This window comes from Zosterops lateralis, assembly GCF_965231275.1.
Source record: "Zosterops lateralis genome assembly, chromosome: 8".
In the NCBI taxonomy this organism is placed as follows: Eukaryota; Metazoa; Chordata; class Aves; order Passeriformes; family Zosteropidae; genus Zosterops; species Zosterops lateralis.
This window is the reverse complement of record NC_139768.1, coordinates 12,900,192-12,926,033: the sequence shown is the minus strand read 5'-3', so window position 1 is coordinate 12,926,033 and position 25,842 is coordinate 12,900,192. Positions and strand designations below refer to the sequence as shown.

General features: G+C 37.2%; 1 protein-coding gene across 1 annotated transcript; it reads left to right on the top strand.

The window, feature by feature from the left end:
- On the top strand, window positions 1–25,640 carry MARCHF5 (membrane associated ring-CH-type finger 5). Its single transcript, XM_083866383.1, has 6 exons — window positions 1–205; window positions 14,078–14,280; window positions 18,126–18,256; window positions 21,450–21,633; window positions 22,057–22,223; window positions 23,375–25,640. Exons 1-6 carry the CDS (start codon window positions 162–164, stop codon window positions 23,489–23,491), a joined length of 846 nt encoding a protein of 281 aa, XP_083722509.1. The 5' UTR covers window positions 1–161; the 3' UTR covers window positions 23,492–25,640.
- Window positions 25,641–25,842: the final 202 nt, after the last annotated feature.

Below are 25,842 nucleotides of genomic sequence, written 5' to 3'. Positions count from 1 at the left end.
CCGCGCCGCCTCTCGCCTGCCCGAGGAGGGGCCGCCCCGCCCGTACCTCGGAACGGCGGATTTGCCGCCCTCCCGGTCGCTCCCCTTTCTCCGCCGCCGCACGCGTGACGCCTTTGTCAGGCTCCGGGCCCTCGGCTGGGCCCGCTCCTCCGGCCGGGGCCATGGCCGAGCAGACGGGCTTGGCGCTGCCGCAGACCATGGACAGGTACGGGGAGGGAGCGTTCGGGCTGAGCCTGTGAGCCCCCCGCGGTGGCTTTGGGGCCGGTGTGGCGGGTCTGGTTTCATTTTTTGCCTTCTAAGATCCTCGGTGGTCTGGCAGAAGTTGTGCGAGCGCTGCCGTAAAGCGGCACACGGTCCCGCGGGCGGCTGAGGGGCGAGGGGGGATCGCTCCCGCAGCCCTCGGCACAGGAGCTGTGTGTGTGTGTCTGTGTCTGTGTCTGTGTCTGTGTCTGTGCCGGGGCTCTGGGGCAGCCGGGGCACTGCAGGAGCCTGTCCCTGGCTCTGGGGGAGCCTCTGCGTAGGGAACGCACTGACCTGCGCCTAAAGTGAGGCACCACAAGATGATGTCAGCTTAGCCGGCCTTGTGTGTTTTGTTGTTGGTTTTGTGGTCTGAAGAAAGCCTACAGCTGCCTCCTGGGATATTCTTAAAAATTACAGCCTTAGAAGTATTATGACATAACCATCTTTTCCTCGTCTATAATTACTAACTTGTAAATTCTGTATATTGTATTTGTTTTCTCGTTATGCTTTTTCTTGAATATGTAGCACTTTCACTCTGTTCCGCTGAGCACTTAAGATTCCTTAAGTGCAATTTGGACTGATCCAGGAAGTCCTTGCAGGCTATTCCTGTAAACCATAACCCACATGCACAGTCTGTTTATGCAGGAGTGATAATAGCCTGGTGTCTCAGAAGGTGGGGATCCAGGAGCAGTTAGGTTTCTGTTGATGAACCTGTCAAGTTTTCATCATAAGGAATCAAAAAGAATCCTGGTGGTTTTCTCCTTTCCATGTCACCTCTAAGGGAAGAGTATTTAATGAAATACAGCCTGTCATTAGGCAGGTGATGGAAATACAAACTATTGGAGGTAGGGGCAGAGGTTGTACAGCCTGCAGGGTGAGGATGAGAAGTTCCAGGTTGATACAGGAAAAGGATAAAAGTGGTTTGAGGAGGGAAAGTTTCTGTTCTAGAAAAACTGAAAAAGTAAGAGATGACAAAGAGAGGATTTATGTTATAAGAATATTGCTGAATCAACTCCTCATAAACTAAAAAAAAAAAAAAAAAAAAAAAAAAAAAAAAAAAAATATATTAAAAAAACAAATTTTCATCTCCATCCTGAATTTTGAAGTCCAGTGATGTGTAGTATTTTGTGTTTTGGAGTTGTAGGAAACCATAATACTCTGAGTGGATGCCCTGATGCCCATGGCTATTCTATCACACTCTGAAGTCCTAGTTCATCCTGTTGGGAAATGGCTGTGAGGTGGTGTTCATCATCTTCGTTGTGGCCAACTGTTAAATTAAACAGTTAATTAAAAGAAAAAAAAAAAAAAAAAAAAGGGAAAACAGTTACTTGATTGCTAAACCAGTTTACTGTTCTTCAGTTGTTACCTATAATAGAGATGTGGGTTTTGAGGTACATTTAATATTCTTGTATCCTTTCAAGTTTTTGAAATTACAGTTTCTGTCTCTGGCTCTTTTCAAATACTTTTTCTAGTGTACTTGGAGTAGCTTGGTATGTAAAGCAATTGGACAGTGTCTCTGATTTCCTTAATAACAAGGATAGCAGAGAAAGGATTTGAACTACCTAAGGAGCATAAAAGCAGGTATGAAGAGAGGCTGTAGCTTTCATATAAGAATTCCTTGGGGTCATTATAGGAAACTTTAGAAACAGGAGTGTGACAAGTGGTGAATGTAGTAGTGAGAAGGAACAAAGTATTTAGGATTTTAATTTAATTCAGAGTGTAGCACAACATCAATGGAAGGATTTTGTCTAGCCTAGACCTCAAAATGCAGTCAGTGTATGTAATTTTTCTGGTTTATATTTGGTTTATGGAGCAGGGTTACATCTGAATAAACAGATTTTTATGCATCTGATGTTTCTGGAGGTTGTACATAAGTGCTGTCATGTTGTTTGTAGTGGTGTTCAAGATAAAAGCCTTCAGTATTTCATCTTAAGGGACATACCCCATAGTTAAATTATCTCTGGGGATTCTGAGTAATGTACTCATATTTTTAAGCTTTATTCTCTTGACTTCAGTTGGATTATGTGTGGATTGCTCTTGGTTATGCCAAGGCTTCAGAATGCTGGGTTCTGTTTTTCAAAGCATGTCCTGTGGTAGTGATTTCTGGTATTTCATATACTGTCTAAATTAAAGACAACTGCTCCCTTCTTTCTGTGTGTTTGCCACATGGTCAGAACATGGGCACCACTGCTTTCTGTTCCTTCAGAGCTCAAAGATATAAGTCAACATTTGATGGATAATCTGTTGAAGGCTTGTGCAGGTGCATGTTGAAGAATGAACATAGTGGTATTTTTAGCATCGTTTAGTTTTTGAATCTGAATTCTTGATTTTCTGACTGGGTGGTAGTTGTTCAGTTGTGGTCAATATCCTTGATAAAAACTGGAGGAATGTGATGTGACTTTAAAGTCTCTCCCCTTTCCATTCCCTGTTGAAAGGAGACAAGAGAGCTGAAATTGCAGGTAGACTTTAAAAGCAATTAATCAATAAATTGTAGTTTGCTTAAGAAATTACTCTTACTATCAAGAGAGGACTACTGTTGCAATTAAATTTTCTCTTTGCCAGATCACTGATTTACGGGAAAAAGTGCTTGCAATTCAAAAATTGCAAAATAGCATTGGATTTTCTGTTTCAGTTTTTTGAACTGTCATCTGATTCCATGGTAGTTTTTTTTCCCTAGGAAAAAAAATGCAATGGCTTTGTAGTTAATTTTCAGTTTCTCTTTCCATTCCAGTCACCATTTGTGGTGGGATGTATGTGTTGAGATCAGTCATTTCCTTTCTTCTTTGAAAGTGCAGGCACTGATTTAGTTTTATTTGCAGAATTAGCTGTTGACACTTTAGTAACCTAATACATGGTTTTGGATTAAGACCCTAATGCTACAAGCTGGACAATGTAATTAGTGCAGTGTGGTCTTTGATTGAAGGTGTTTATTCTGGACACCTTAAACTTGTGCTGTATGTTGTGCTCTGATTTCTCTCACTGGCGGAAGTTGACACACACAAGTAACTCTTCATAGGTCTGGAGTTCAACTAGATAAGATATGCAGAGTAATAAGCAACATGAAACACAGATTTATGTATTATCTTTATTTTTCACAGAATGCCATCTCTGCAGTTACTCAGTCTGTCTGTTCTTCTTATACTGATACAGCATGTCTCTCTTCCTTGTCCTAGCTCAATTGGTTATTTTCTTTCTTCACAACAGGGTTAAACTTTTTTGAGAGAGGTCTTCCTAATTTCTGGTCAAAGTCTGTCAGTGTCTAGAAGCACCTGGCTTTCTGTTCTTCCTTGAGAGTAGGTTATTCATGCTTAGAAGGAAAGGGTGTGTAAGAGTAGAGAATGGGCTGTGCTGGGTAATCTCTACCAGGAAGAAAACAAGGGGTTTGTTTTTCCCTGTCCTTACCCCAACTCTTTGGAAGTTGATGTTGATACAGGGTGGAAAAAGCATAATCACATATATTTTGGAGAATGGGTTTCAAGAAAGAAAGTTTGAAACAATAACTTTATAATAGCTTGGCCTTCTCATTTCTGCTTCATCCCAGGTACCTCCCTTAGTATTTTGCTTCACGTAGAAGGTTCTGTGTAGATTGACTTGTTCCTGTGTCTTACCAGTAAAGATGATTAGTGGAGACTTAATGCAGACCTGTACATTGCCTTTTGCCCCTGTGAATTATGCAGGTGTCAGCATGTTATTTATAAACTATCTTAACCTTTTGACTCTGGTCTTGTGAATGTCTTTTTTTTTATCTTTGATGTCTGCTTTAATATGCTTAGGAACAGATGTATGTGTTTTAGTTGCTGCTTAACAATTAAATTCTACCTGCAGACAGTAGGTAATTATTCTTCCTATTTAAATGGGAAGAAACTCCTGAGAGACAACTTAAAATTTTTTGTACTTAAACTCTTGGCATCTCATGTATTTATGAAGGCATTCAGGTAATATTTTCATTTGTTATATTCACTTTGTCTAAAAGGGCTATACAAAACCCTGTTTATTGATCTCTTCCATATAAAAGTGTTCAGACTCTCTAATAGGGCTTAAAGCTCTGATGGTTTCCTTTACCATGGTGTCTTAAAGTGCTCACTGAAGTTGAAACTTCTGACAGTTAATGCAAATGGGTTGAATAAATATATGTATAATAATTTACAGACAAATGTCAAAAGGTTATGGTATCAATTTTGGAACAACTTTTTTAAAGTAATGCTTAAAGTGGTAATGAATATGCCAGCTGTTTTAGCCTTGTTTGGTGCCTTTGACATCTTAACCACCTTATGGCCTTTCTGCATTGCACAGAGGGTGAAAATTCCTAGTGTGAAGATAAACACTTTCTGATGCACATTTTTTTTCCTCTCAGCAGAATGGGCCAAGTACTAGATTTTTACAGGATGTAATACCTACCTTTATCAAAAGAGTGTGTGACTTGCTCGTGGGTTTACTGGCACTTGTAGTTTACCACAAGTAGCAAATTCATTGCCAGTGCACAAGAATAAGAGGACTCAATCTGAAGTGGTTAAAGCAAGCGGCTTCTGGCTGATGTTTCTAATTGAAACTGTTGAGATTACATAAGTTGGTTAAGGGGCTGGAGCACATGATTTACTGGAAAGATCTAGAGGGAGCTAGGGCTGTCTGAAGAAGGGATGGCTTGGGAGATCTGATAACCTTCTACCTGCCAAGGAGGTTGTTCAGAAGGCTGCCTGTGGAGGTTCCTGGCAGGATGATGAGAATCAACTGTAAATTTGAGCAGAGGTTTTCAGCATGTGAGGATGGGAGTGATGCAGTTGAGCTTTGTAACAAGTTGCCCAGTGCAGATGTGGATCTCTGCCCATGGGGCTTTTCAGGACCCAGCTGGAGAACACTCTGCTGTCTGGTCTGAATTTGATGTTGCTTCTGTCTTGGGCAGGCCTGACAAGATCTCCTGTGGTCCCTTCCAAGCTGTAATTCTGTGACACCAAATCTAGATGCAATCCCAGTTTGTGGGAAGACAACACAATATCATTTGCACTGCATAAATTAGGCATACTATGTTGAAGGTGCCAGTAGGGAAGTACAGTCCACTGACACCTTCTAGCAAATCTGCACGTGGCATTTTTTAGCTCTGAAATTTGTACCTAAAAGTTGAGATGACTTCCTTTCTGGTTGGACTGAGAATTTGCTTTTTTTTTCTCTTAAGAATTTTTGCTCCTGTCATGTTAATGCTAATATGAGTGCTTTTTGTTGAAAAATTCTAAAACTGAATGGAAGTGCTTCTGCTCAGGATTTTTGTGTCAGTGCTTCTGGGGGAAGGATTAGACACTTCCTGCCTGACACTTCCATAGGATAAGAAAACTTATAATCAAAATGTCCACTTTTAAATGCTGCTTAAGAAAAAATGGCACTGAAGTTGTATTAAATCAGGGACTAGCTGTTCATTTTTTTCTAACTTAACATAAAAATTAATATTTAGCCTGCTATATAATAGTTTCCCCTATAGCAAGGAAATAGCAGTTGATTTAGGTGCTAACCAGGGAATCCTTGTGTGTGCTTATGTTTCGAAACAACTTTCACAAAAACAAATTTTTTGGATAAGTGTTGTTAGTGTTTCTAGGTTTTCAGGTGGTTGCTGATAAGAAGTATGGACTGTTTAGTGTTCTCAGTTTATGTATCTCTCTATATATTTGTGCCTGTTTCCTCCTGTGGCCATGCAGCTCTTCTTCAGTGTGTATATAGTAAAAGAAACTGCTAACATAGTGGGAAGGTGGTAAATAATAGAGTTGTCATGGACAAGAGGGGCTGGCATTCAGTGGTATTTTTATTAAGCCATGTTGATATAATTAATTATTTCTTCACAATTTTTCTAGAAAAAAGACAAGACCCTCTATTTTAAACCTGCAAGTGTGGTCATTATGTACCTTCCAGATCTCTTCTCATTTGTTTCTTCTGAGTGCCTCCTGGAATGTGAATATTTTTGTTTAGAAGTGGGTATTTTTATTGGGCTAAAATGTGCCAACTTCAGTTAGCTTTCTGTGAGGGATGTAATTACAGAAGACCATGTGCACAGTGCTTGTGACTGTTCTCATGGTGAGTCATGCAGTCAGTTCCACAGCTTGTCGAGGAGAGTTACTTAATGTTATGATCAGACTCCTTGCAATTTTATTCACATTTATTCAGAGTAAAGATGTTTCCAAATTCTCAATGTCTGCCACATTTGATAGGTGTTTTTTGTTGTTCTTGAGGTATTAACATCCCGAGAATTTATCTTGCTGGCATTTAAATTTTCTGGTAATTTTTAGGTAAAAAATTGTTCCAATTTTTATTATTAGGATTATATACGATGATTGACTTAAGTAGAGTTTTTTGGTTTGTTCTCTTATGCTGTGAACTTTCTGGTAAAAATAGAAAATATAAACTGATAATAACTTGAGTAATAGTATCTGTCATAAACTCCTGAGTTCAAAGCAGTTTGCTTGCTTTGGAGTCTTCCACTTTTTGCAGTTGGAGGACTACACTTCCATTTTTTTTCTTCTCTTTTCTTTGGAAGAACACAACAGGAAGATTGCTTACCCTGTATGCTCAGTTTAACCATAAAACTCTCTAGGAATACATTAAAAAAATCAAACTTCTATTTTACAAGTACTTTCCCTAAAAATTTTGTTTGGTTTCTAACAGATGTCTATGGTAATGTATTTACTTCTGTAACTAAAGTCACTGTGCCTGAAGATTCATTTGTACTTCAGCGTTAACTGTGTGGCACTGGAAAATGGCTGCAGGAGATGGAGCTCACATGATGGAGACTCTGTGAATAACTTTGCATTTCTTTTCATTTGCTTATCACAGCAACAGCTTAATGTCAATCTGGGAGCAGTTCTAGGCAGGTCAGACTTGGTCTATTCTGTATGTAGGTTGCTCCTGATATTTGTAGCATCTGTCACTACTCTATACATGCACCACAGATACCAGAATTGGTATTTTTCTGATGCAACTCCCTTCCCCTTTCCCCCAGTGCAAAACAGTATTGTTGGTAAGAGAAATTACATATTTTTGTCTTCCTTTGGAGTCTGGTTATCTTAGAGGTAATTAATAAGTAATTAAGATGTTTAAAGTCACATTCAAGGAAGCAACTTTAAATATCCTCTAATATGTAATTTCCTAGTTGCTTCACATCTCTGTTATTTCCTATGTTTGTGATTATTGACAGGTTTGTCAAACAATGCATGAGAGAATGTTTTCCCTATATGGTATCATACGCCGTCTGCATTATAAAAAATCCATTAAATTTTTAAAGCATTAACTTAATGCTATTAGAATTCTTCACTATTTGCTGTATATGTACTTGACTACGTGTCAACTTTCTGTTCAAATCGTGTTGTTCAAAACATGCTTCAGTTTTGGAAGTAAATTGTTTGGCTTGTGTGGGGGGGATTCTTTGTTTAGGTTTTGTTTGGTTGGTTTTTCTTTTTCCACTTAGTTTTAGTCACATTTGTTTTTCCCCTAAGATGGTAAGAGTCAGTGTTACCCACCCCCAGCAGGCACTCAGTAGCTTAAATTGTTACTTGTAGGCCAAGCTGCTGATATACAATAGTAAGAGTTCAGTTAGCAAAACATATAATGTTTTAGTAATAAAGTGCTTATTGTATGAGTAGTAGTTTTCCTGATTTGTCCTTTGTACACGTCTAGAAGGGCCCTGTTCTCCCTCCTTCACTTAGGAAATAAAACAAATGTTTCTATCATCAAAATTTCTTGCATATTTAAAAGCTGATAGCAAGGCCACGAGCTTTGGTGATTTCTCAGCTTTTCCTTTTTCAAAAGTAAGAATATGGTAATACCAAAGCCTTTAAGATAACTGCATTTTGAAGACCTCATGGAAGGAATATGTCTGAATAACTGGTTCCAAAAGTTTAATTTATCCAGAATGAAAAGGTGATTTTTTTACTGACAGTCTAGATTTGGCAAACTAGGGACTAAAACCCAAGAAGATAGCTAGATCTGAGGAGGGATTCCTTATTCTAAGCTGGCTAGAAGCAAAGACCATAAAAACTTCCTAAGGCCCAATTTAGGCACAATAGTTGATGCCTGGCAGCCAAAGGTTTAAATTTATCCACAAGCTGGAAAGCAGCCAGCAGGATTTGGTGAACTGTCCTTTATCTCTGCCTTTATATAGTGCAGTGAACTCAAGCATTATATATTTCCCCTTGATTTCAGCTATAATTGAGAATATAACAAAGCTTGAGTTGAACTTCTGATAATCCACAGATCTTTCTGGTACACTTTTTAGTTAATTATTCTATTCTAGATTCTAACAAACCCAGTTTGTTTACTGGGTTTTAGTTATCCACATGCTTTTATTAAAAGCTTTTTAAAGTCTAGTTTATACAATGTCATCCTGAGGTTGGAGGAAGTCAGAACCTATATGTGAATACCAGTTGTGTGACCATATGTTCACACCAACATTAGCTTGATATTTTGTACTCGAGCTGTTTCTACTGAAAGCATTGCTTTTGTAGTAAAGTGTGGTTACTGTTATATCTAGATCTTTAACAATGTCTCCTTTACCCAGCGTTGCACACTATCCCTGATGGCTGGGCAGAGCAGAATTGGGTATAAGGTCACATGACTTTCAGGACTTCATTTGAAAATTTTAGATTTAGTTTCAAGGTGACAACATGTTTTCTAGCTGAGTGGTACAGGCTGGCATATGGCTGCTATACCGTGCTGCCTTAAAAGCATCCTCTGAAGTCAGGATGGAGCATCTAAGCAGCTATTTTTGCACCGGTGTCTGTTCTTCACTCTGTCTATTTCCCTTGTGTGTTTTTCCCCTTAGGATAGTGTAAGGGCAGGCGGGTTTTGGATTGAAGATAAAAGTATTTTCCACTGTGTTTGATGGCCAGGAAAATATTGGGGAAAGAGCAGTGTTCCATCTATAATCCTACAAGTGAGTTCATCTCTTCTGGCACTTAATCTCCTCTGTGAAGCATGACATAAGCTAACGTTTCTCGAGTTAATGGTATTCCTCTCCTTGTAGCCTTTATCAGGGGTTTGTAGGCCAGGCTTGCATTCTCTCGTGACCAGGCAGTGGCCCTCTAGCATAAGATCTTACTGCTATTGGTTCCTCACACTCAGGAAAGGGAAATGCTTAGTGGTAGTATTTGCAATGAGGTGTTTATCTTGCTTTTTGAGAGAACAGTTTGCTGTCTCCCTACTAAAATTCCAGCCAGCCCCAAAGCAGCCTAATGCTACTAAGTAACTCTGTTTTTCTGACATCCTATTCTTCCAACTTAAACATGATCTTGTAGTCCTTAAAGTGTAGTTGGCAAGTTTAGTATAAAGCTTATCACTATTCATCATCAAAGATATGTTATCTGTCAACATAGGCTATACATAAAAAGTTATTATAGAAGCTCATGAAAAATTGCCTCTTCCAAACAGCAAACTGCTGGGTCATCCTTCAGAACAGTGCCTTTTTGTGGCTAGTTATTGGAATGATTTCAGTCATTTCTTTCAAGGTGTGTTTTCACCACCCCTCACTGACTTGGCTCTCTGTGCTATTGTTGCTCTCAGTTGTGTTTCAGCCTTTTCACTTTCTTCTTTTTGGATGTGAAATTCAATTGCAATAAGCTGCACAGACACTTCATGCTTAGCAGGACAAGGATGCTTCACTCTTACAGCAAGACATCAGCAAATTCCTGCCACTTGAAGGAAAAGAGCTATGCTCTATGATGTGGGAGAAATACAGAAAATTTCTTGTTTTATGGAGGAACTGTAATAAGAGGAAAAATGCGTTTTTAGCTCATGATTCTAGAGTGCATCATGCATGTTCAAATTTGCATTTCCCACGGTAAGAGTTGGGTCTAAATGTCTAATAGAACTTTCTTTTCTGAGAAGTCTTCTGGTTTTGCTGACCGTTCATATTTGTATGCCACTGAACATAAGGGGGAAAAAAATCTAAGGTGTTTCCATTCCCACTTGCAGTGCTGAATATTTGAAAGCAGATCATAAAACAGCTGTGCTGTCCCAGTCTAGCAAGTCATCTTCCATGAAGTGTTGTAAGGGTATCTGCTGGGCTTATGGGGCTTTAGAAATTTTTGCAAATCTTTTACCAATGTGTATAATAACAACATGCAGTCAGCATACTGCTTTTAAGTTATTTTTTGTATTGCTTTACACAGTCATGCCTGCTTGAAAACAAAGCTGTTTCATAATGAATTCAGCTTTCACAAATTGAGTCAGATTTGTGACTCAGTTAAATAACATGAATTAGATACTGTCTTTCCTCCCATCTAAGACTGGTTTTGGAAAAATTAACCTTTAGAAAGGGTGTAGCTTAATAAAAAGGAGAGCAGTCTAGGTCCATCTGATAGTGGAGGTCCTATGGATACCAGATACCAGAGAGAGTGGGCTCCTTACTGGTAAGAAACCTTTGGTTTGGAGGAACCTGGTTTTAGGCAGGCCTTGGTTTCTTAGGTTAATCATGTAACATTTGGAGTATAGGAGCTCTAATCTTCAATACAACTTTCTCCCCATCTGCTTTGCTCTTTACACAAGCAGTGCTCTGAAAAGAGTTTTTCTTTGCTAGAGAAAAAAACAGATGCAAAAAATGCATTGTTCTCAGAGTCTGAATAGAATTTTTGAGACTGGAAAGCTTCATCTGCTGGGGAGCTGAATCTAAAAAGCATTTGTAACCTTATATTCAGAGTTGCAATAGTGATATTGGTCTGAGGTTTTGTATGTTTTGTTTTGATGTTTTTTGATTTTGGGGGTTTTTTGTGAGTTTGTTGGTGGTTTTATGTTTGTTTGTTGGGTGGGGGGTTTTTTGAGACAAGGAAGTGTGGAAAAATACATCAGTGTTATTGACTTGGCTATGTAGAAAGTCATCAAGGAAAAAGGTTTGAGTTTCTATCAGAAACAATGCTTTGTTCCACCTTTTCAGCCCTTTCTATTTCAGGTTATCTGAGTAGCAACCTGATTCAGTGGTAAGAATCAAGGTCATATTTTATTCAGTACAAGAAAATGGAAAATCTGGCAAGAGCCTAGATACCTGTTTTGAAATGGTTTTATTTAGTCCTTTCTGCTACAGCTGCTGTCAATGGAAAGAGATAAAGCTGATGACAGTATACAGGGAATTTACGGTTCATTATTCATGACTTGCTAAAGGTTTAAGTCTGTAAAGGATTTTGTTATTCCTTTCATAGGACGTTCAGGTTTTCAGGTCTGATTGGCTGGCAAGAAATTGGATGAAGCAATTAAAGAAAGATGAATATTTTTCTTGACTTACTAACCTTGAAAGAGAACTTGAGAACAGAATTTAATCTATAACCATTGTCATGGACAAGTTCACTAGTTAAAATTGCAGTGTAGCAAGATTGTATTCATGCTCAAATCTGTTATTATTTGAATAATCTCTAGACTTGCATTTTGTGATGGTATCCTCAGAACTTATTAGCTTTGTTGTGAAGCCTTTAATTTATAAATAAAAATCTGAATTAAATATTTAGAGCAGTTGTAGACTTAAATAGGATGTGGAATGAGTGAGTGAACATTTACCTGTAATGCAGAAAAAAACTGCTGAAGAGGAAGAATTATCAATAGTATTGTATGGTATTATTTGTTCTTAAAGTAAATTTGGGGATTCTTAATGTAAATAAAAATCAATGAACAATGCTAGAACTTGATATTGAGGGCAATGAACCAAAATGTCAGCCATGCTTTGTAATCCTTACAAACCTTAGTTGTGGTCTCAGCATTTTAATCCAGATTCTTACTAACTTGTGGCCTGTCTGTCTTTCCTCCTCCTGCTCAGGAAGGTTAATGTGTCCTTTCGTTTGGGACTGCAGTAGGTGCACACTGGGAGCATGAAGGCAGAAAGAAGGGTGGTGTTACAGGAGTGAATAGCATGACAATTTTGATACAAAACGGTGTGGGGAAGGACAGAAAAAAGCCAAGTCACACTTTGATTTTTACCTTCCCATTAAGATGAATGGATCATTAACTGAAAAGTCTTCTCAAATGCAGACTGAGGCAGCTCTAGTTTTAGACCACCACGGTTTAAATTTACATCTGTACCTACTATAATGTGTTCTGTGCTTACAACTGGACATGTGGACATTACAGGTTCATTTTATGGATTGTTCAGTATTAAATTGCTTTCTCTCCAGTCTTCCCTGGAATCTGGATCTCCAATTGTATTCCCTTTTACAAGTTTGCTGGTAATAAATTGCTACAGGTCGCCTTCTGCCCTGGCACACTTGCAGCTTTTTCAACATACTTCCGCTACTATAGATGTTAAAAAGATTCACTGCTTTAAAGAATGTCTTTCAAGTATTTTATAGGCACAGTCATATCCATTTAAAAAATAGATATATGGCTATTCTTCTGTAAAGAAATACTTTCAATTCACAAATAGACTATTACCCAAAATAGAGAGGTCTTAAAAGGAAAGCTGTTTAGACAACAATATTTTTCATTTCTTGAAGTTGGAACCGGACAAAATTAAATGTCCCATTGCAGATTCTCCCTTCTTTTTCCTCAAAAAGGAGTTAAAAACAAAAGTGAGAGGAAAAGCATCATGAACCACTGTAACATCCTGCCATAGAATCCACAATCATTATTCTCAGATAGTAAAGTTGTTTTATTTACAAGCGCCAGAGCATTTTTCAGTTTCTTCTTCAGTTACTGTCTGTTACTCATTACACATAAGGAGCCTTTTAGTGTTTCATCTTAATGATGTTACACAAGTTGTTAAGAGAACAAAACCATCACCAGAATTGTGATGTAAAACTTCAGTTAGGTCACAGTGTCTAATTAGGTTGTGTTTTGGTAGTTAAATTATAGGGATGCTGTTGCTGTGCTCCCTTGTAAGGGTTTAACTATGATTGCAGTGGCTTGCATAAAATATTTTTTAAAAATCAAACCATTATATATAGAGAGAGAGAGGTACAGTAAAAATTTTATTTTGATAGATTCTGATTCATATGTAAACTTCAATATCTTCAGTATGGGAACTTGCAAATTGTTCCACAGTAAAAATTACTGGCTGAACATGTCTGATATTTTCCTAGTTTAGATCCATATTTTGCTTTCTCTTGTAAGTTGGCCAAGTCTGGCCTAACCATCAGACCAGATATCTGGGAGTTCCAGGGTCTGTGCTCACTTCAGGTGAGGTTGTATTGTGTCAGTCTTGCGTTTTCTCCTTACTGAATTAATATATTTGAATTTTCATGTCCACATAATTCTCCAAAGCAGAAATTTCCTCCTCTACTGGTACAATAGTATTCTTGAAGTACTTTGTAACTTAATTTATATTTTACAAAGTCGACATGTTTGAACTAAATACTTCCATCTTTTTAAAGAGACCAAATTATTTTGATATAGTTGTGTAGAGTTTTTTGTGATATATTGTATAATTTATGGTGTTTTATCATTTAAGTGGGTTGGACTTAGTTTCCCAAGTAACAGACTACAGTATTGATCTTATATTTTTAAAATTAAAAAAACCTTAGCAAAATGTTGTAGAAGGAGATGATAAAACATTTTAAAAAGATGGATTTTTCATGTGCTGAATTATTCAAAGTTTGGACTACAGTCTCAATGCTCTTTAATCATAAATTATCTAAAAGTTTAATTAATAATTCAGAATGTATAAAGCAGTTGTTTAGCTATCTGCAAAATTATGTCTATTATGTTGATTTTATAGCAAAACTGTGGTACAAAATGCTTTCACTTCCGGTGATTAAGAATGAAGTAACAACCATCATCTCTTCTAGGTGCACAACATCTAAAGCTGCATGCTTTCACATGTGATTGTTTATTTTAAGCATGTAAAAGTAGCAGAAAATATCTCTTTTTTTCCTTGCTGTGATTACAGAAGCTGCTGGGTTTGTTTTGCTACGGATGAGGACGACCGGACAGCAGAGTGGGTGAGACCCTGCCGGTGCCGGGGCTCCACCAAATGGGTGCACCAGACGTGTCTGCAGCGCTGGGTGGATGAGAAGCAGAGAGGAAACAGTACTGCCAGAGTGGCTTGTCCTCAGTGCAATGCAGAATATTTAATAGTATTTCCAAAGCTAGGTAAGATATGGGTCATTTAAATTGTGGTTTATTTATTTCTTCTTGCTTTCTTTTTTTCTTTTCCTTTCTTGTGCTTGGAGCACCAGTTCTGTTGGAAACTTGTCTATTCTTTTTTCCAGACAGAAAGAAATAAGTTTATATTCTGCTTTCATCCTATTTGGTGGCTTAGTTAAATACCTTCTAAAAATTTTGGATGTATTCCACTTAAATATTTAGATAGATCTTGTGATTGACCTGTAATTATTTCCTGGCTAATGGGATTATTTTTCTTGTTGAGCAAAAGGTGACTTCTTTCAGCAATTGCCACACAGCACATAAACACATCCTTTTTTGACTCAGCTTGCAGAGACACTTATCAGAGGAAATTCAGAGGAGAATTTCCTAAGCAGGACGTGGTATTACTGGAAAAACATACTTTCACTTTGGTCAGGAGGTGTTTCTGAGTCAACATTGCCCTGTAATCAAGAGGCAGAATATTTATGATTGCTGGGTACTGCTTTAGCTCTGTTTGTCAAGGTGAAAAAAAAAGTTGGACATGATCTTCCAGAGTCTCTTATTGAGTAGCCAAGTAGAATAATGCACAGTACATTGCATGTATTTAAATTAGCAGTGCTTGCTGTTATTTCAGCCCTCGTTTGCCCATGTGTTCTATGGGATATATTAAGCAAATCAAGAAAATTAAATGTTGCCATGGAAACTTAAATTTTGTTTAAAACTAAAACTGCTTGTTAAAGAAATGGTGATGTAGCAATTGAGTGCAGGAATTGAGCAGATTTTAAAGAAGATTTTTTTTTTTAAGTATCCTTTTTTGGTAATGAAAGAGCTGAAAATAACTCACTGCCAGTTCTTTGGGACAGAACCTCTTTCTTATTAGCTTAAGGGCTGACGAAATTAAGGTGTCAAGGGAATTTTGAGTGATGACATTTATTGCCATGATAGAACACTGAGTAGTGGAGAAGAAAATATACACAACAATACTGTATTGTTGATATAAAAAAAGACACAAACCAGTATGCAACTTAGTACAAGTTACTCCTATAACAACCACTATTCGGCTTTGCTGAATAGGGTGAATCTCTGTCAGAAAGAAAGCATTAAACAATAATGTTTAGCATTGGCTTTGGGAAGAAAACTGGGTTTCTGTCTTGACACAGAATGCACCACAAAGCTTGACATTGTTTAAAATTCTTATTTGTATCTTGCCTGATGAAATTGTAGTGTGAGCTGCATTTGCATTTTATTTTGACAAGGGCAAAAAGAGGAAGCAACTGTACTCTGGGCAGGATATGTCAACAAAACAGGCATTTTAATTTGTTCCTGCCATTTGTGGCATACCGTATTTGAAAGCTTAGATTCCAGCATTCCTGGATTCTGAAGCTGGCCTAAAATTCTTGCATGAGGTTCTTCAGCTCTTGCATGCATGTGAGACTCCCTTCATGTATTTTGATATATTTTCCCTCACTATACCATCTTTTTCCATTTTTAAAGATAAGAGCATAAAAATTCAGATTTGTATAAGAGTACACAAGACATTAGTAGTAGAGCAGTGAAATTTGGGTCCATGGAACATCAGTCATGACCTTGAAGTGCCTTAAACAAGTGAGCCTGTCTTGCCCTTTTGTAACTCTTTCTAGTAACCCAAAGCTGTTACAGCACAATTCAACTACAAGTCAATCGAGGTCACACCAGGCAGAGTAAGGCCAGTAAGAATTTGCCAAGAAGCCTTGCTAGTGGCCCTGTTTCTTCTGCAGCAGGTTTCTTTTGAAGACAGTATTAGTCATAGCCTTCCTGAAGCATCACACACAGTTCAGAAACTTATTTACTTTAAGACTTCCCTAATGTACTTCTGGAAACTTTTTTCTAAAAATTCTGTGAAAAGTTACCCTCAACACAAATTTTGATTTATGATTATAGTTTAGACATAACAACTTGAGGAGACATAAGTGAACATAAGTAACAGTGTGGGGGGGTGTTTTATGTATTTACTAGTTCAAAACAACCTCTCACAATCTATCTCAAAATCCTAATTCCATTTTAGGTTTGATACTGCCTATCAGTTCTGGTGATTGGTGATAATTATGTTCTTGTGAGCCATTTTCTGTTCTTCTGAGAACTTTTACTAAATAGAAAAATAATATTGCCACTTTAAAAGTAACCAAATATCTTGGATAATTACTTCAGTCTAATAAACAGAAAACAGTCTGGCAGAAGAAAACTTTAAAGCATGATATCTTTTTCAAAAGGAAAAACATTTTTGTTTGATATTTCCTTCTTTAATTTGTGTATCAGTGATATTTATTTTCCTGTTTCTTCCTCAGTACCATCTTAAAAAGCAAAATCAGTTTTTTTCCTCCTTTCTCACTACTTCATTCCTAAGGGTTAATTAAAAGATTGTTTCAATATTTTTTTCTAGTATTTTCTCAAGATTCTATACCCAATTCTCTAGCCAAGTTTCTCTTAATGATTAGTATCAGTCGGTGTAACTTGTTAGCACTTGTTATAAGGCAACCTTCGGTGTCTCCTGTCTTCAAACATAAGTTTTCAAAATGGTACAACCAAACAACTTTTTCAGTGAGTCTGGGAAACAGTCAAGATGTGCAAACTACTGTAATTTTGTACTTGCAGTTATGACCTTGTTGCTAGTTCCAGCATACTGATAGACATCCCAACACCTTCTTAAGTGTGTTCTGGAAAGTCAAACACAACTGTTAAGAGTTGAACTGGATGTTCCTGTTGCTGTTTTTTACCAGCTGACTTGAGTTGAGTATAACTGGGGTTTGAAATCATTCAGGGTAGAGGTGTTCTCTTGGAAAAGAAGAACTATGTCATGAAAGAGGAGTCACAATTTTTTCACTGTGGGTAAACTTTTGAGAGACATGGAGGATTAGTTACTTGAGGAATGCCTGTAGGCTGGTTTTGAGAATTGTCACTGGTTTTGGTAGGAAAAAGTAGGAGGGAGCTCACAGGAACTGTTCATGCATATGAGCTGTGGGAGGACAGTCTGTATGTAGAATTTGTTGACAAATACAAAAGTAATGCGGATTATAGTGATGTTTTTCACTTCCATATATACATTTCAGTATTCTGGCTTTTGTTTCCCTCACGCTCTTGCAGTCCCTCAAAGAAAAGATGCAGGCATTGCCCTTGTTTATCTCACCAAAGGTAGTCAGGGTATTTATTGTCTTGCCCTGTCTAAGTCTGGAAAGTGCAGTTGTGCACAGACAGAACAATGAACCTATTCATGCGTTGTTATCAAAGGCACTGAATAACCTGAATAGGAGTATTTTTTCATCCAGTGTTTTGAGAGGTGATCCTCTAAACATACTGAATGCAGCCTCTTCCAGTGGAAGGAATCTTTTGTGTTAACTGCACTACCTTTTACTGCAAGCAGCATAGTTTAGTGACAGAATTTTCAGGTGAAGCTGTCAAAGAGAAGGACATGAAGTACATTACAACAAATTGTTATTTTTTCCTTTAGAAAACTAAAATATCTAACAAATAAAAAAGGCACTAAGCCTAATGTGGTTTGTACAAAAGAACAATTCTTATTCAACACAAAGGAAGCTAATCAGTGGGTAAATTAGTGCTTTAAGCAGTGTATCAATCTCCTGGAAAGGTTATGGGGTAAATGAAATGGTAGGTAGAAAGTAGTTACCAGTTTAGCTTAATAGCTTTTTAATAGTTATATATTCTCACTTAAAACAGCACATGTGGTATATCAGATTTGTATTTTGCCTCATTTGTTCTTTCTTATTGGTGATGCTGAGCTTTCTACAGTATGCTTTTATGTGTGCGTATCTATCTATATATATCTATCTTGAAACCTTACTTTTCCTTTATCACAGGTCCAGTTGTTTACGTTTTGGATCTTGCAGATCGCCTGATCTCAAAGGCATGTCCCTTTGCTGCAGCTGGAATTATGGTGGGCTCCATATACTGGACAGCCGTTACGTACGGAGCGGTGACGGTCATGCAGGTACTCAGGCTTCCCTCCCCTTGCCAGCCTGGCCAGCAAAATCAATTCAGGGTCCTCTTTCCTTGGCTTAAAACATGCTTAGCTGCTTTCAGTGTAGTTAACAGTGAATTCAAGGTGGTTTTTCACGTTTAACTGGTCCTAGTTTATAAATGCAAGTATGCCTCTTTGGGCACGGTTCAGTCTGCAGCTAACAAAAACCAGTGCTGCTCTAGCTGGCTGCTCTGTGTATGACAGACTGGTGATCCCAGTTCTGTTCTCATGGAAAAGGTGCCATTACCACCTAGCTACCAATAATGAGTAATTCTTCAGAAAAGACATGAGATCTAATCTTTTCTCTTACCTGGAGAAAAACTTCACTAGTAACAGTCAAAGGATTGAAATTGAAACACGGTAGATTATTTTCTGGATAATATGATTTTTTTAATTGTATAAAGGAAAATACATGCTTTTAATGGTGCAATTAATTCATAAACAAGAAATGCAAAACACTGGAAATTGATAATTTTTAATTACTTCAGACTGTATGATTAGTTGAAAGGGGAAAAACATTTTTCCTGCTTCTTTTCTTGTGAACGTGCTATTTAAATAGAAAAATAATGTTGACAGGTGGTAGACTAATAATTATGGAAAGACTTGTTCATGGCAATCCTAGTTCAACCACAAGACCAGGGTTTACAGAGACTGTACAATCAGAAGCACTTTGGTTACTCTTTTAGTTGTTGATTTCTATACCAAGTCCATAACCTTTGTTTTGCCTGAAAGCATAGAAGTATTTCTGATGCTAATCCAGCTGTAGATAGAATTAACAAACCTGTATGTTAATAAATACTCCTCTAAACAGTTCTAATTTTAAATATACAACCTGATTCTTGTCCCTGTAAGTCACTTGGCACTAGTTCTTGGGGTGTGTGGTACTGTGCAGTTCTGCAGGTCACTCCCTCTCAAGATCACATGCTGTTTGGTTCAGTTTCTATGTGATCTGACAGCAGAAATGGAGCCCAAATGAGTGGTTGCAGTTTCCCTGTACAGTGTGGCCAAGGGTCAGGCAGCTGCACAGATGATGTGTCATGGCTTTCAGTACCACCTCTATTCCAGTGGATGAGTCTGTGTATTACAGACTGGTGAACTGAAATATTTTTTCATTGGATATTTTGTCCTTGTGGCTCCAACAGGAACACTACAACCATCTGTAATACTACAGCCAGAATTTGGAAATGGCACCAGTCCTTTTCTCCTTGCGCACTGCTATGCTGAGCCCTTTTTCTGTAGGAAATTGTGACCTTTTTAGCTGCCCTAGAACTCCATAGCCAAATGGAAAAATAAATGCTTTGTTCTGAAGTTGTTTTGCTTTTGAAGTGAGGATCTGTCTAAACATTAGTTTAGGCAGCTGGTCAAATCCCAGGTATGAGGAATTAGCTATTTTCATTATTTAATGTTTTGATTGTATGGATGACATGCTGGGCAACACAATAATTTAGTTTTGCTTGTAGAGGAGGAGGTTGAGCGGGTAGTAGAGGGAAACTGTACCACACCTTTTGCCACCCCAACCTTGCTGGGTTTAATACAACTTGTCTCCTGATGCATTTCAGTCTCCTTTCCTTTAGTTGAAGGGCCAGAGAGAAGCACAAAAGCTATTTTTAGACTTCAGGTGCAGAAAAATAAATACAGATTTGACATTGTGGTAGCTAAGTCAGTAACAAGTCAAATGGAGTTACAGAAAGCAGAGAAATACAGTAATCTCTAAAGCAGAAAGAGACAGGATACTGAGGCTTTTTTTGATGGGCAATGACTATAAGGAGAAAAAGGATAGTGTCAGACTTCACAGCTTGAGTAGAAGATACTGAAGAAACTGGAAGACAAGTGCTGAATGTTTTTTTGGGAATAATCTTTTGGCAGCAACAATATTGGTTATGCCTATTTTTAGAGGCTGTGGTATATAACATAACTTGCTGTTCTAGAGGCATAACATGGAATGCTTTCCAGAGCAAGGTAAAAATGTACAGTTTGAAAGGTACTATGGTACGTTACTGTAGCTTCTTCCCTGTATCCTACCTATTCCAGAAGTACTGGGTTTGTTGTTTTCCTTTTTAAAAATTTTGCTGTTGTTTCATGTTCTTACCTCCTAATTCTAATTTTTGTGCAATTGAAGACTTGATAAGTTATTGTACTTATGGGAAAATGAGTCAATGAGAGAACACATCAGAAAATCCAGTGCCTGACAAACATAATAATTATTTTAGTGTTTTTAGTCCTCCCAGACTGTTACAGAAAAAGTCATGAAAGAGCCTGTTCTTCCTGGAAGCAGCTCAGGGACTGTATTAATATTTATACTGCTTAAATTCAGGCAATTCTGGAGGATATCTACCACTCTAATTTTTTATCCTCAGTCCTATTAGATTTATTTAGAATTAAAACAATTCTAAACCAATTAAAACAAGAATTACTTTTTGGAAGACATAAGGCACCGTTCTGTTACAGTTTTAATATGTGCATTTTATAAATGGAAAAGTCTGATTAATTTTTTTATATGTCAGTAGAAAAGTGTACACACAGCAGAAATAATGATCCTTTAAAATCCTTGAACTAACTACATTGGGAAAGAAGGTATATGTGAAGATATGCTGCTATTTCCACTACAGTTGAAAATAATGTTCATCTTCCTGCACTGTCCAGGGAAACAAGTTGAATACTGTGATCTTTGTTATGTAAGGTATTCCTAAAAACCATAAAATTTTGATAAAAACATCCTGAGGTACCTACTGTCAATCTATCCTTTGAACAGTAGTATCTGATCAGTTTCTGAGTGTAGAATTAGTTGTTGTAAAACTGTAAATTCTTAAATGCATTTTGGAAAGCTTTCTGTACTATTAGTGTTTCAGATGTTTAGGCTTTTATATACCCAGAAACACATGAAACCTTTCTTGCAATGGTAGGGAATTCTGTTACAGCTCTCTGCAAGATTAATGATTTGCAAACTAGGGCTGGTAGCTCACCTGCCTTATGCTCCATAAGCAACCAAGGATACAAAAAGAAAACAGAATATATTAGGTAAAACAGTATTCCTTTGTTCTTTAACTTAAAATGTGTGGGCAGCTTCAAACAAACTCAACTTTTTAAGTTACATTTTTATTCATTTTTATATTGTTACACTGTTGTGGCCTTTATGTTTGTCAACTCTCTGCATGTTTTCCAGGTTGTGGGTCACAAAGAAGGTCTTGATGTAATGGAGAGAGCTGATCCTTTATTCCTTTTGATTGGCCTTCCCACCATCCCAGTCATGCTAATTCTGGGCAAGATGATCCGTTGGGAGGACTATGTGCTCAGACTGTGGCGCAAGTACTCTAATAAGCTACAAATTTTGAACAGCATATTTCCAGGTAATGTGATTAAATTTAAAAGGAAATGCCAAGATTGAATTTCTGCCTTTAGGAGAAGGGGATAGGCAAGTAGTTTTTGCTATTTTTAAGTAGAGTTGATTAACACCATCCCTCTATTTCACGTTCATTCTGTTTAGATTGTGTTTGTATAGTATGTCCTGAGAAGGGTGGGGCAGGAGTAGCAGGAACATGGTTTCAGTTCAGGCTTTAGAAACAAAACAAGCTACTAAAATTCATGGGTCTTACTTGAAAGTAAAAATTACTGCAGTCATTTAATGGAAACAGAATATTCACTGAGAGGAGGGACAGTTCTCAAAAAGCAGTTGGGCTGTAGATTTGTAGTGGCGTGGGGAGTGGGCAGTAATGGTTCTTTTTGATGCAGTGGCTGTGTAACCTTTTCTTCCCCCATTCTTATCCCTTTAGGCATTGGATGTCCTGTTCCTCGTATCCCAGCAGAGGCCAACCCTTTGGCAGATCACGTTTCTGCCACGCGTATTCTGTGTGGAGCTCTAGTTTTCCCTACTATTGCCACAATAGTTGGCAAGCTGATGTTCAGCAGTGTTAACTCAAATTTACAAAGGACAATCTTGGTAAGATTCAATGCTGTTTGTTTTATAAATTAATATAATACAGGAATATGAAGTGTTGTGAAGGAAGGAAAGGAAAAAGAACATAAATTGATGCAGAATTTTAAGAGCAGCATTTGATTAAAGGAAGGGGGTGTTTTTCAGGTTGCCTGTCTTAGCAGTGGGCAAACATCATGTGTGTGAAAGACTGTTTTTATGACTGAAACTAATCTCAGTTCATGACAAGGCTGAAACTTTATATCTGGCACTGTAGTAGGCAGGCCTTAGCTGTAGTTAAGGCTGACAATGAAGATGAGGAGCCAGCATCTTCTAAGAACAGTATTTGTAAGGGAAGACTGGCATTTATATTATAAACCTTTCCATATTAGCTTTTATTTACTGATTTTTAGAGAAACCCTTTGTTACTTATCTTAATAAGGAGAGGAAAATTAACTCCATAGAATGACAATCTCTTCCTTTGTGAATAACCTCTCTGGGTGCAGCCTTTCAAGAGCAAGTACACTGATTTTGGTAATATGAAATCCCTGCTCATCTGACTGTCACTTCAGGCCATTTTCAATTCCTGCATGTTTATGCACCCCTCTCTTTTATTGGAGCAAATGGTGGTATTTGCAAATGTTCATGCAGACTAAAATCTTCTTGGTGTCTCATTTTGAAAACTTGAGATAAACGTATTGTAAATCTTTCTAGAGGGAAAAAAGTTTGTTTTACAAAAATAGATTTTATTTTACTACACTTTTGGCAAGTCCCATTTTTCACTAGTCTAGTTATAGAATGGTTATCAGTACTATTTCTTGTGCCATGTATAGTATATATTCAGAGAAGGGAGGAAAGCAGATTTATATCTCCATTTTCTTTGTTCTTGAAATAAGATTTTAATTTTTTAAATTTAGAATAGTAGTGAGACTTCCAAGGAAGTAAAAGCTTTTATAGTTTCAGTCTATAATCCCTTTAAGTAATGTCAACCTCTGTAATAGTTCATTGTGACAGAAAACTTAGTGATACTCATTTGGAACTGTACTAATTCGTTAATCTTTAGAAAAAAATACCATATGTTTAGAAAACAAATCTTCTCTGACTGGAAATTTTTAGGAACATTTGCAATAATATAACACTGAACTGTGCAGGTTTTCAAAATAATCTTTTTATTTCAGGGTGGAATTGCTTTTGTTGCTATAAAAGGAGCTTTTAAGGTTTACTTCAAGCAGCAGCAATATTTACGCCAAGCTCATCGCAAAATTTTAAATTATCCTGAGCAAGAAGGAGCATAAGGCTGTAACCTCCAGATGTCACAGAGTCTCACCTAACAGGTTTCCATGTTGTATTGGTTCCATTGTTATTGCACAGTAGTGGAAAATTGTGATAAGTTGCTGCTCCTCTATTTTTTTTTCCTTTAAATACAATAAAGCACTGTCTTGTGGCAGGGTAAATCCTTTCAGCAACCACTGAACCTAAGAATGTGATTTGGCTTTCATTATTTTTTGGATATTTCTGTTGGGCAATAGGCTTTTGAATTTTCTTTGAGCCAATATACTGAATGGAAAAAAAATCAACTACAGAACATTTTAAGTGTAGTTATGTAGGCTATAGCCAAAGGCCTTTTCTATAGGTGTTTTCATACCCACGCTGTCATTCAGTTTAGCATTTCACACAATGAAGGGAGATTGCTTTAGAAGGGGAGTGTGAGTCATTACCAAGGAGAAGTAATTTTCCTTGGGTTTTGCTGGTATCAAATGGGGAGTGTGAAATACCCAAATGACAGAGAAAGCAGAAGATTGATCACTCTCTACAGGACTTGTTTGTCAGCTTTAACCACCTAAGTATTAGGTGTTAAAATTAGCATGGCTTTCAGGTGACTATTTTATTACTGGTAATTTTCAGTGTCCTGTTGTATCTTCTGCAGTGCCTAGTGTCATTTTCTCATGGCTTTACTGGTTTGTAACTGGTGCTGGATAGCGTTTTTTTCCTCCAGAGTAAAATAATTACAAGGGGGAAGTAAATTTCAGTTGCTTATTTTGTAGTTAAGTATTAGAGCACTTTTTTAGTTTCCATATTCCTTTAGGTTGTGTAAATACCCATATAAAAGCTGTGAGAAACCAGCATTGAACACTAAAGCTCCATTTGAACTGACAGAGCAGGGGGTCCCCTGAAACATCCAGACCTGAGTGTGTAACTCAGCTGTTCAGGCCTGGGCACTCTTGCCCTGGTGGAAGTGCTGCTGCAAGGGGCTGACACTGCACTTTGGGAACCTGAGCTGAGCATCCTGCCAGCAGGGTAGGTGCTCTTTTAAGGTAACTTGGCTCCATTTTGTAAAGGACTAAAGGATAAATCTTGAATGTGTAATAAAGATCATTTATACAGTAAGCGTTACTGACTGATCCCATATGTGTAAAGTAGTCAGCTGAGAGAGATGTTAGCACTTCCATTATTTGATGCATTTCTAAACCTAATTTCAGCAGAAATTGACTGTTTTGGGAAGTTAAATCCTGACAAACATAATATGGCCATTGCGTATTCATACCAGACCTAATCTAGACTTCATATTTGAAGTTTTTTCTTAACAACAATTTCTTTGTTTTTCTCTGAGTTTTTTCTTGTTCATATTAGTATGGCAAATGCATGAAGAATGGCTTAAAAAAATCTTCTAGTGCAATTATTCATAAGTAAATATTTCTTTTCACCAGAAATGAAGTAAATGCAGAATGGACTTCCTATTTGACTGCAATAATGTATGTTAGGAGAAATTCAAAGTAAGGTACCTTTTCTATAGTTTGTTTATCTTAATTACCAAGATGTAATATTTTAAAACTGTACAAAAATGTATATAAAGGCCAATTAGTATTAAAAACCTATACAGGTGTTAAGAATTATACATTCAATCAATATCAAATACTTTTGAGGCTCTTGCTGCAATGGAAGAATTACTATAATCTTGTATGTCTGCTGATTCTATTTGTCTTAGTGGGCTCACTTTTATATAAAACCTAAACTGAGTAGCAGCCTCTGAAAGTTGCTACACTCTGTAAGATAGTCTTGAAACAATATAATATGTATTTCTTACAGAATTCCTCGTTTCAAGAAAACAGCTTTTCAGTGGTCTTCACTGTATATATTTCCAAGCAATTTATTACTGTTTTTTAAAGTCTTATGGAGAGAATTGAATGATGCAAATTAGTGGGTTTGAAACTTGTTTCATGGGGAAGCTCATTGTCTCCTTTGGAAGTTAAAGCTATTGTAAAAATGCAATTATAAAATACTGTATGGACTGTAAGATGATTTCACATGAGTGGTTAAAGGTCATTACTCTGTAAATCTTGTTTTTAAGTATTGAAAATTATAGTTACGTTGAATTAGGCTGAATAAATATTTTTTACACTTCTTAGTGTATTTTGTCAGTTGAACAAAAAGCCTGTAGCAAAACTTCTGAATGGAAACTGTGTTTTGTTTTAATGCATACCAATTTATATAATTAATTTTAAGTTGATAAATATGTTTGTGATGAAGAATTACTTTAAGACTTAAGTCTGACATTGAATTCTTTTTCCTCCTCTCTAGTGATGAATAAATGATGTAGAGGAATGTGTTTCTTAAACATTTAAAGCAAAAGAAGTGTTGCAATATG

What these genes read in the sequence shown, in the direction of transcription:
- MARCHF5 (XM_083866383.1), top strand. Translation starts at nt 162, where the DNA reads ATGGCCGAGCAGACGGGCTTGGCGCTGCCGCAGACCATGGACAG. An exon ending in AATAGTATTTCCAAAGCTAG is followed by an intron (nt 14,281 to 18,125) that starts GTAAGATATGGG and finishes CCTTTATCACAG; the next exon opens with GTCCAGTTGTTTACGTTTTG. An exon ending in GAGCGGTGACGGTCATGCAG is followed by an intron (nt 18,257 to 21,449) that starts GTACTCAGGCTT and finishes CATGTTTTCCAG; the next exon opens with GTTGTGGGTCACAAAGAAGG.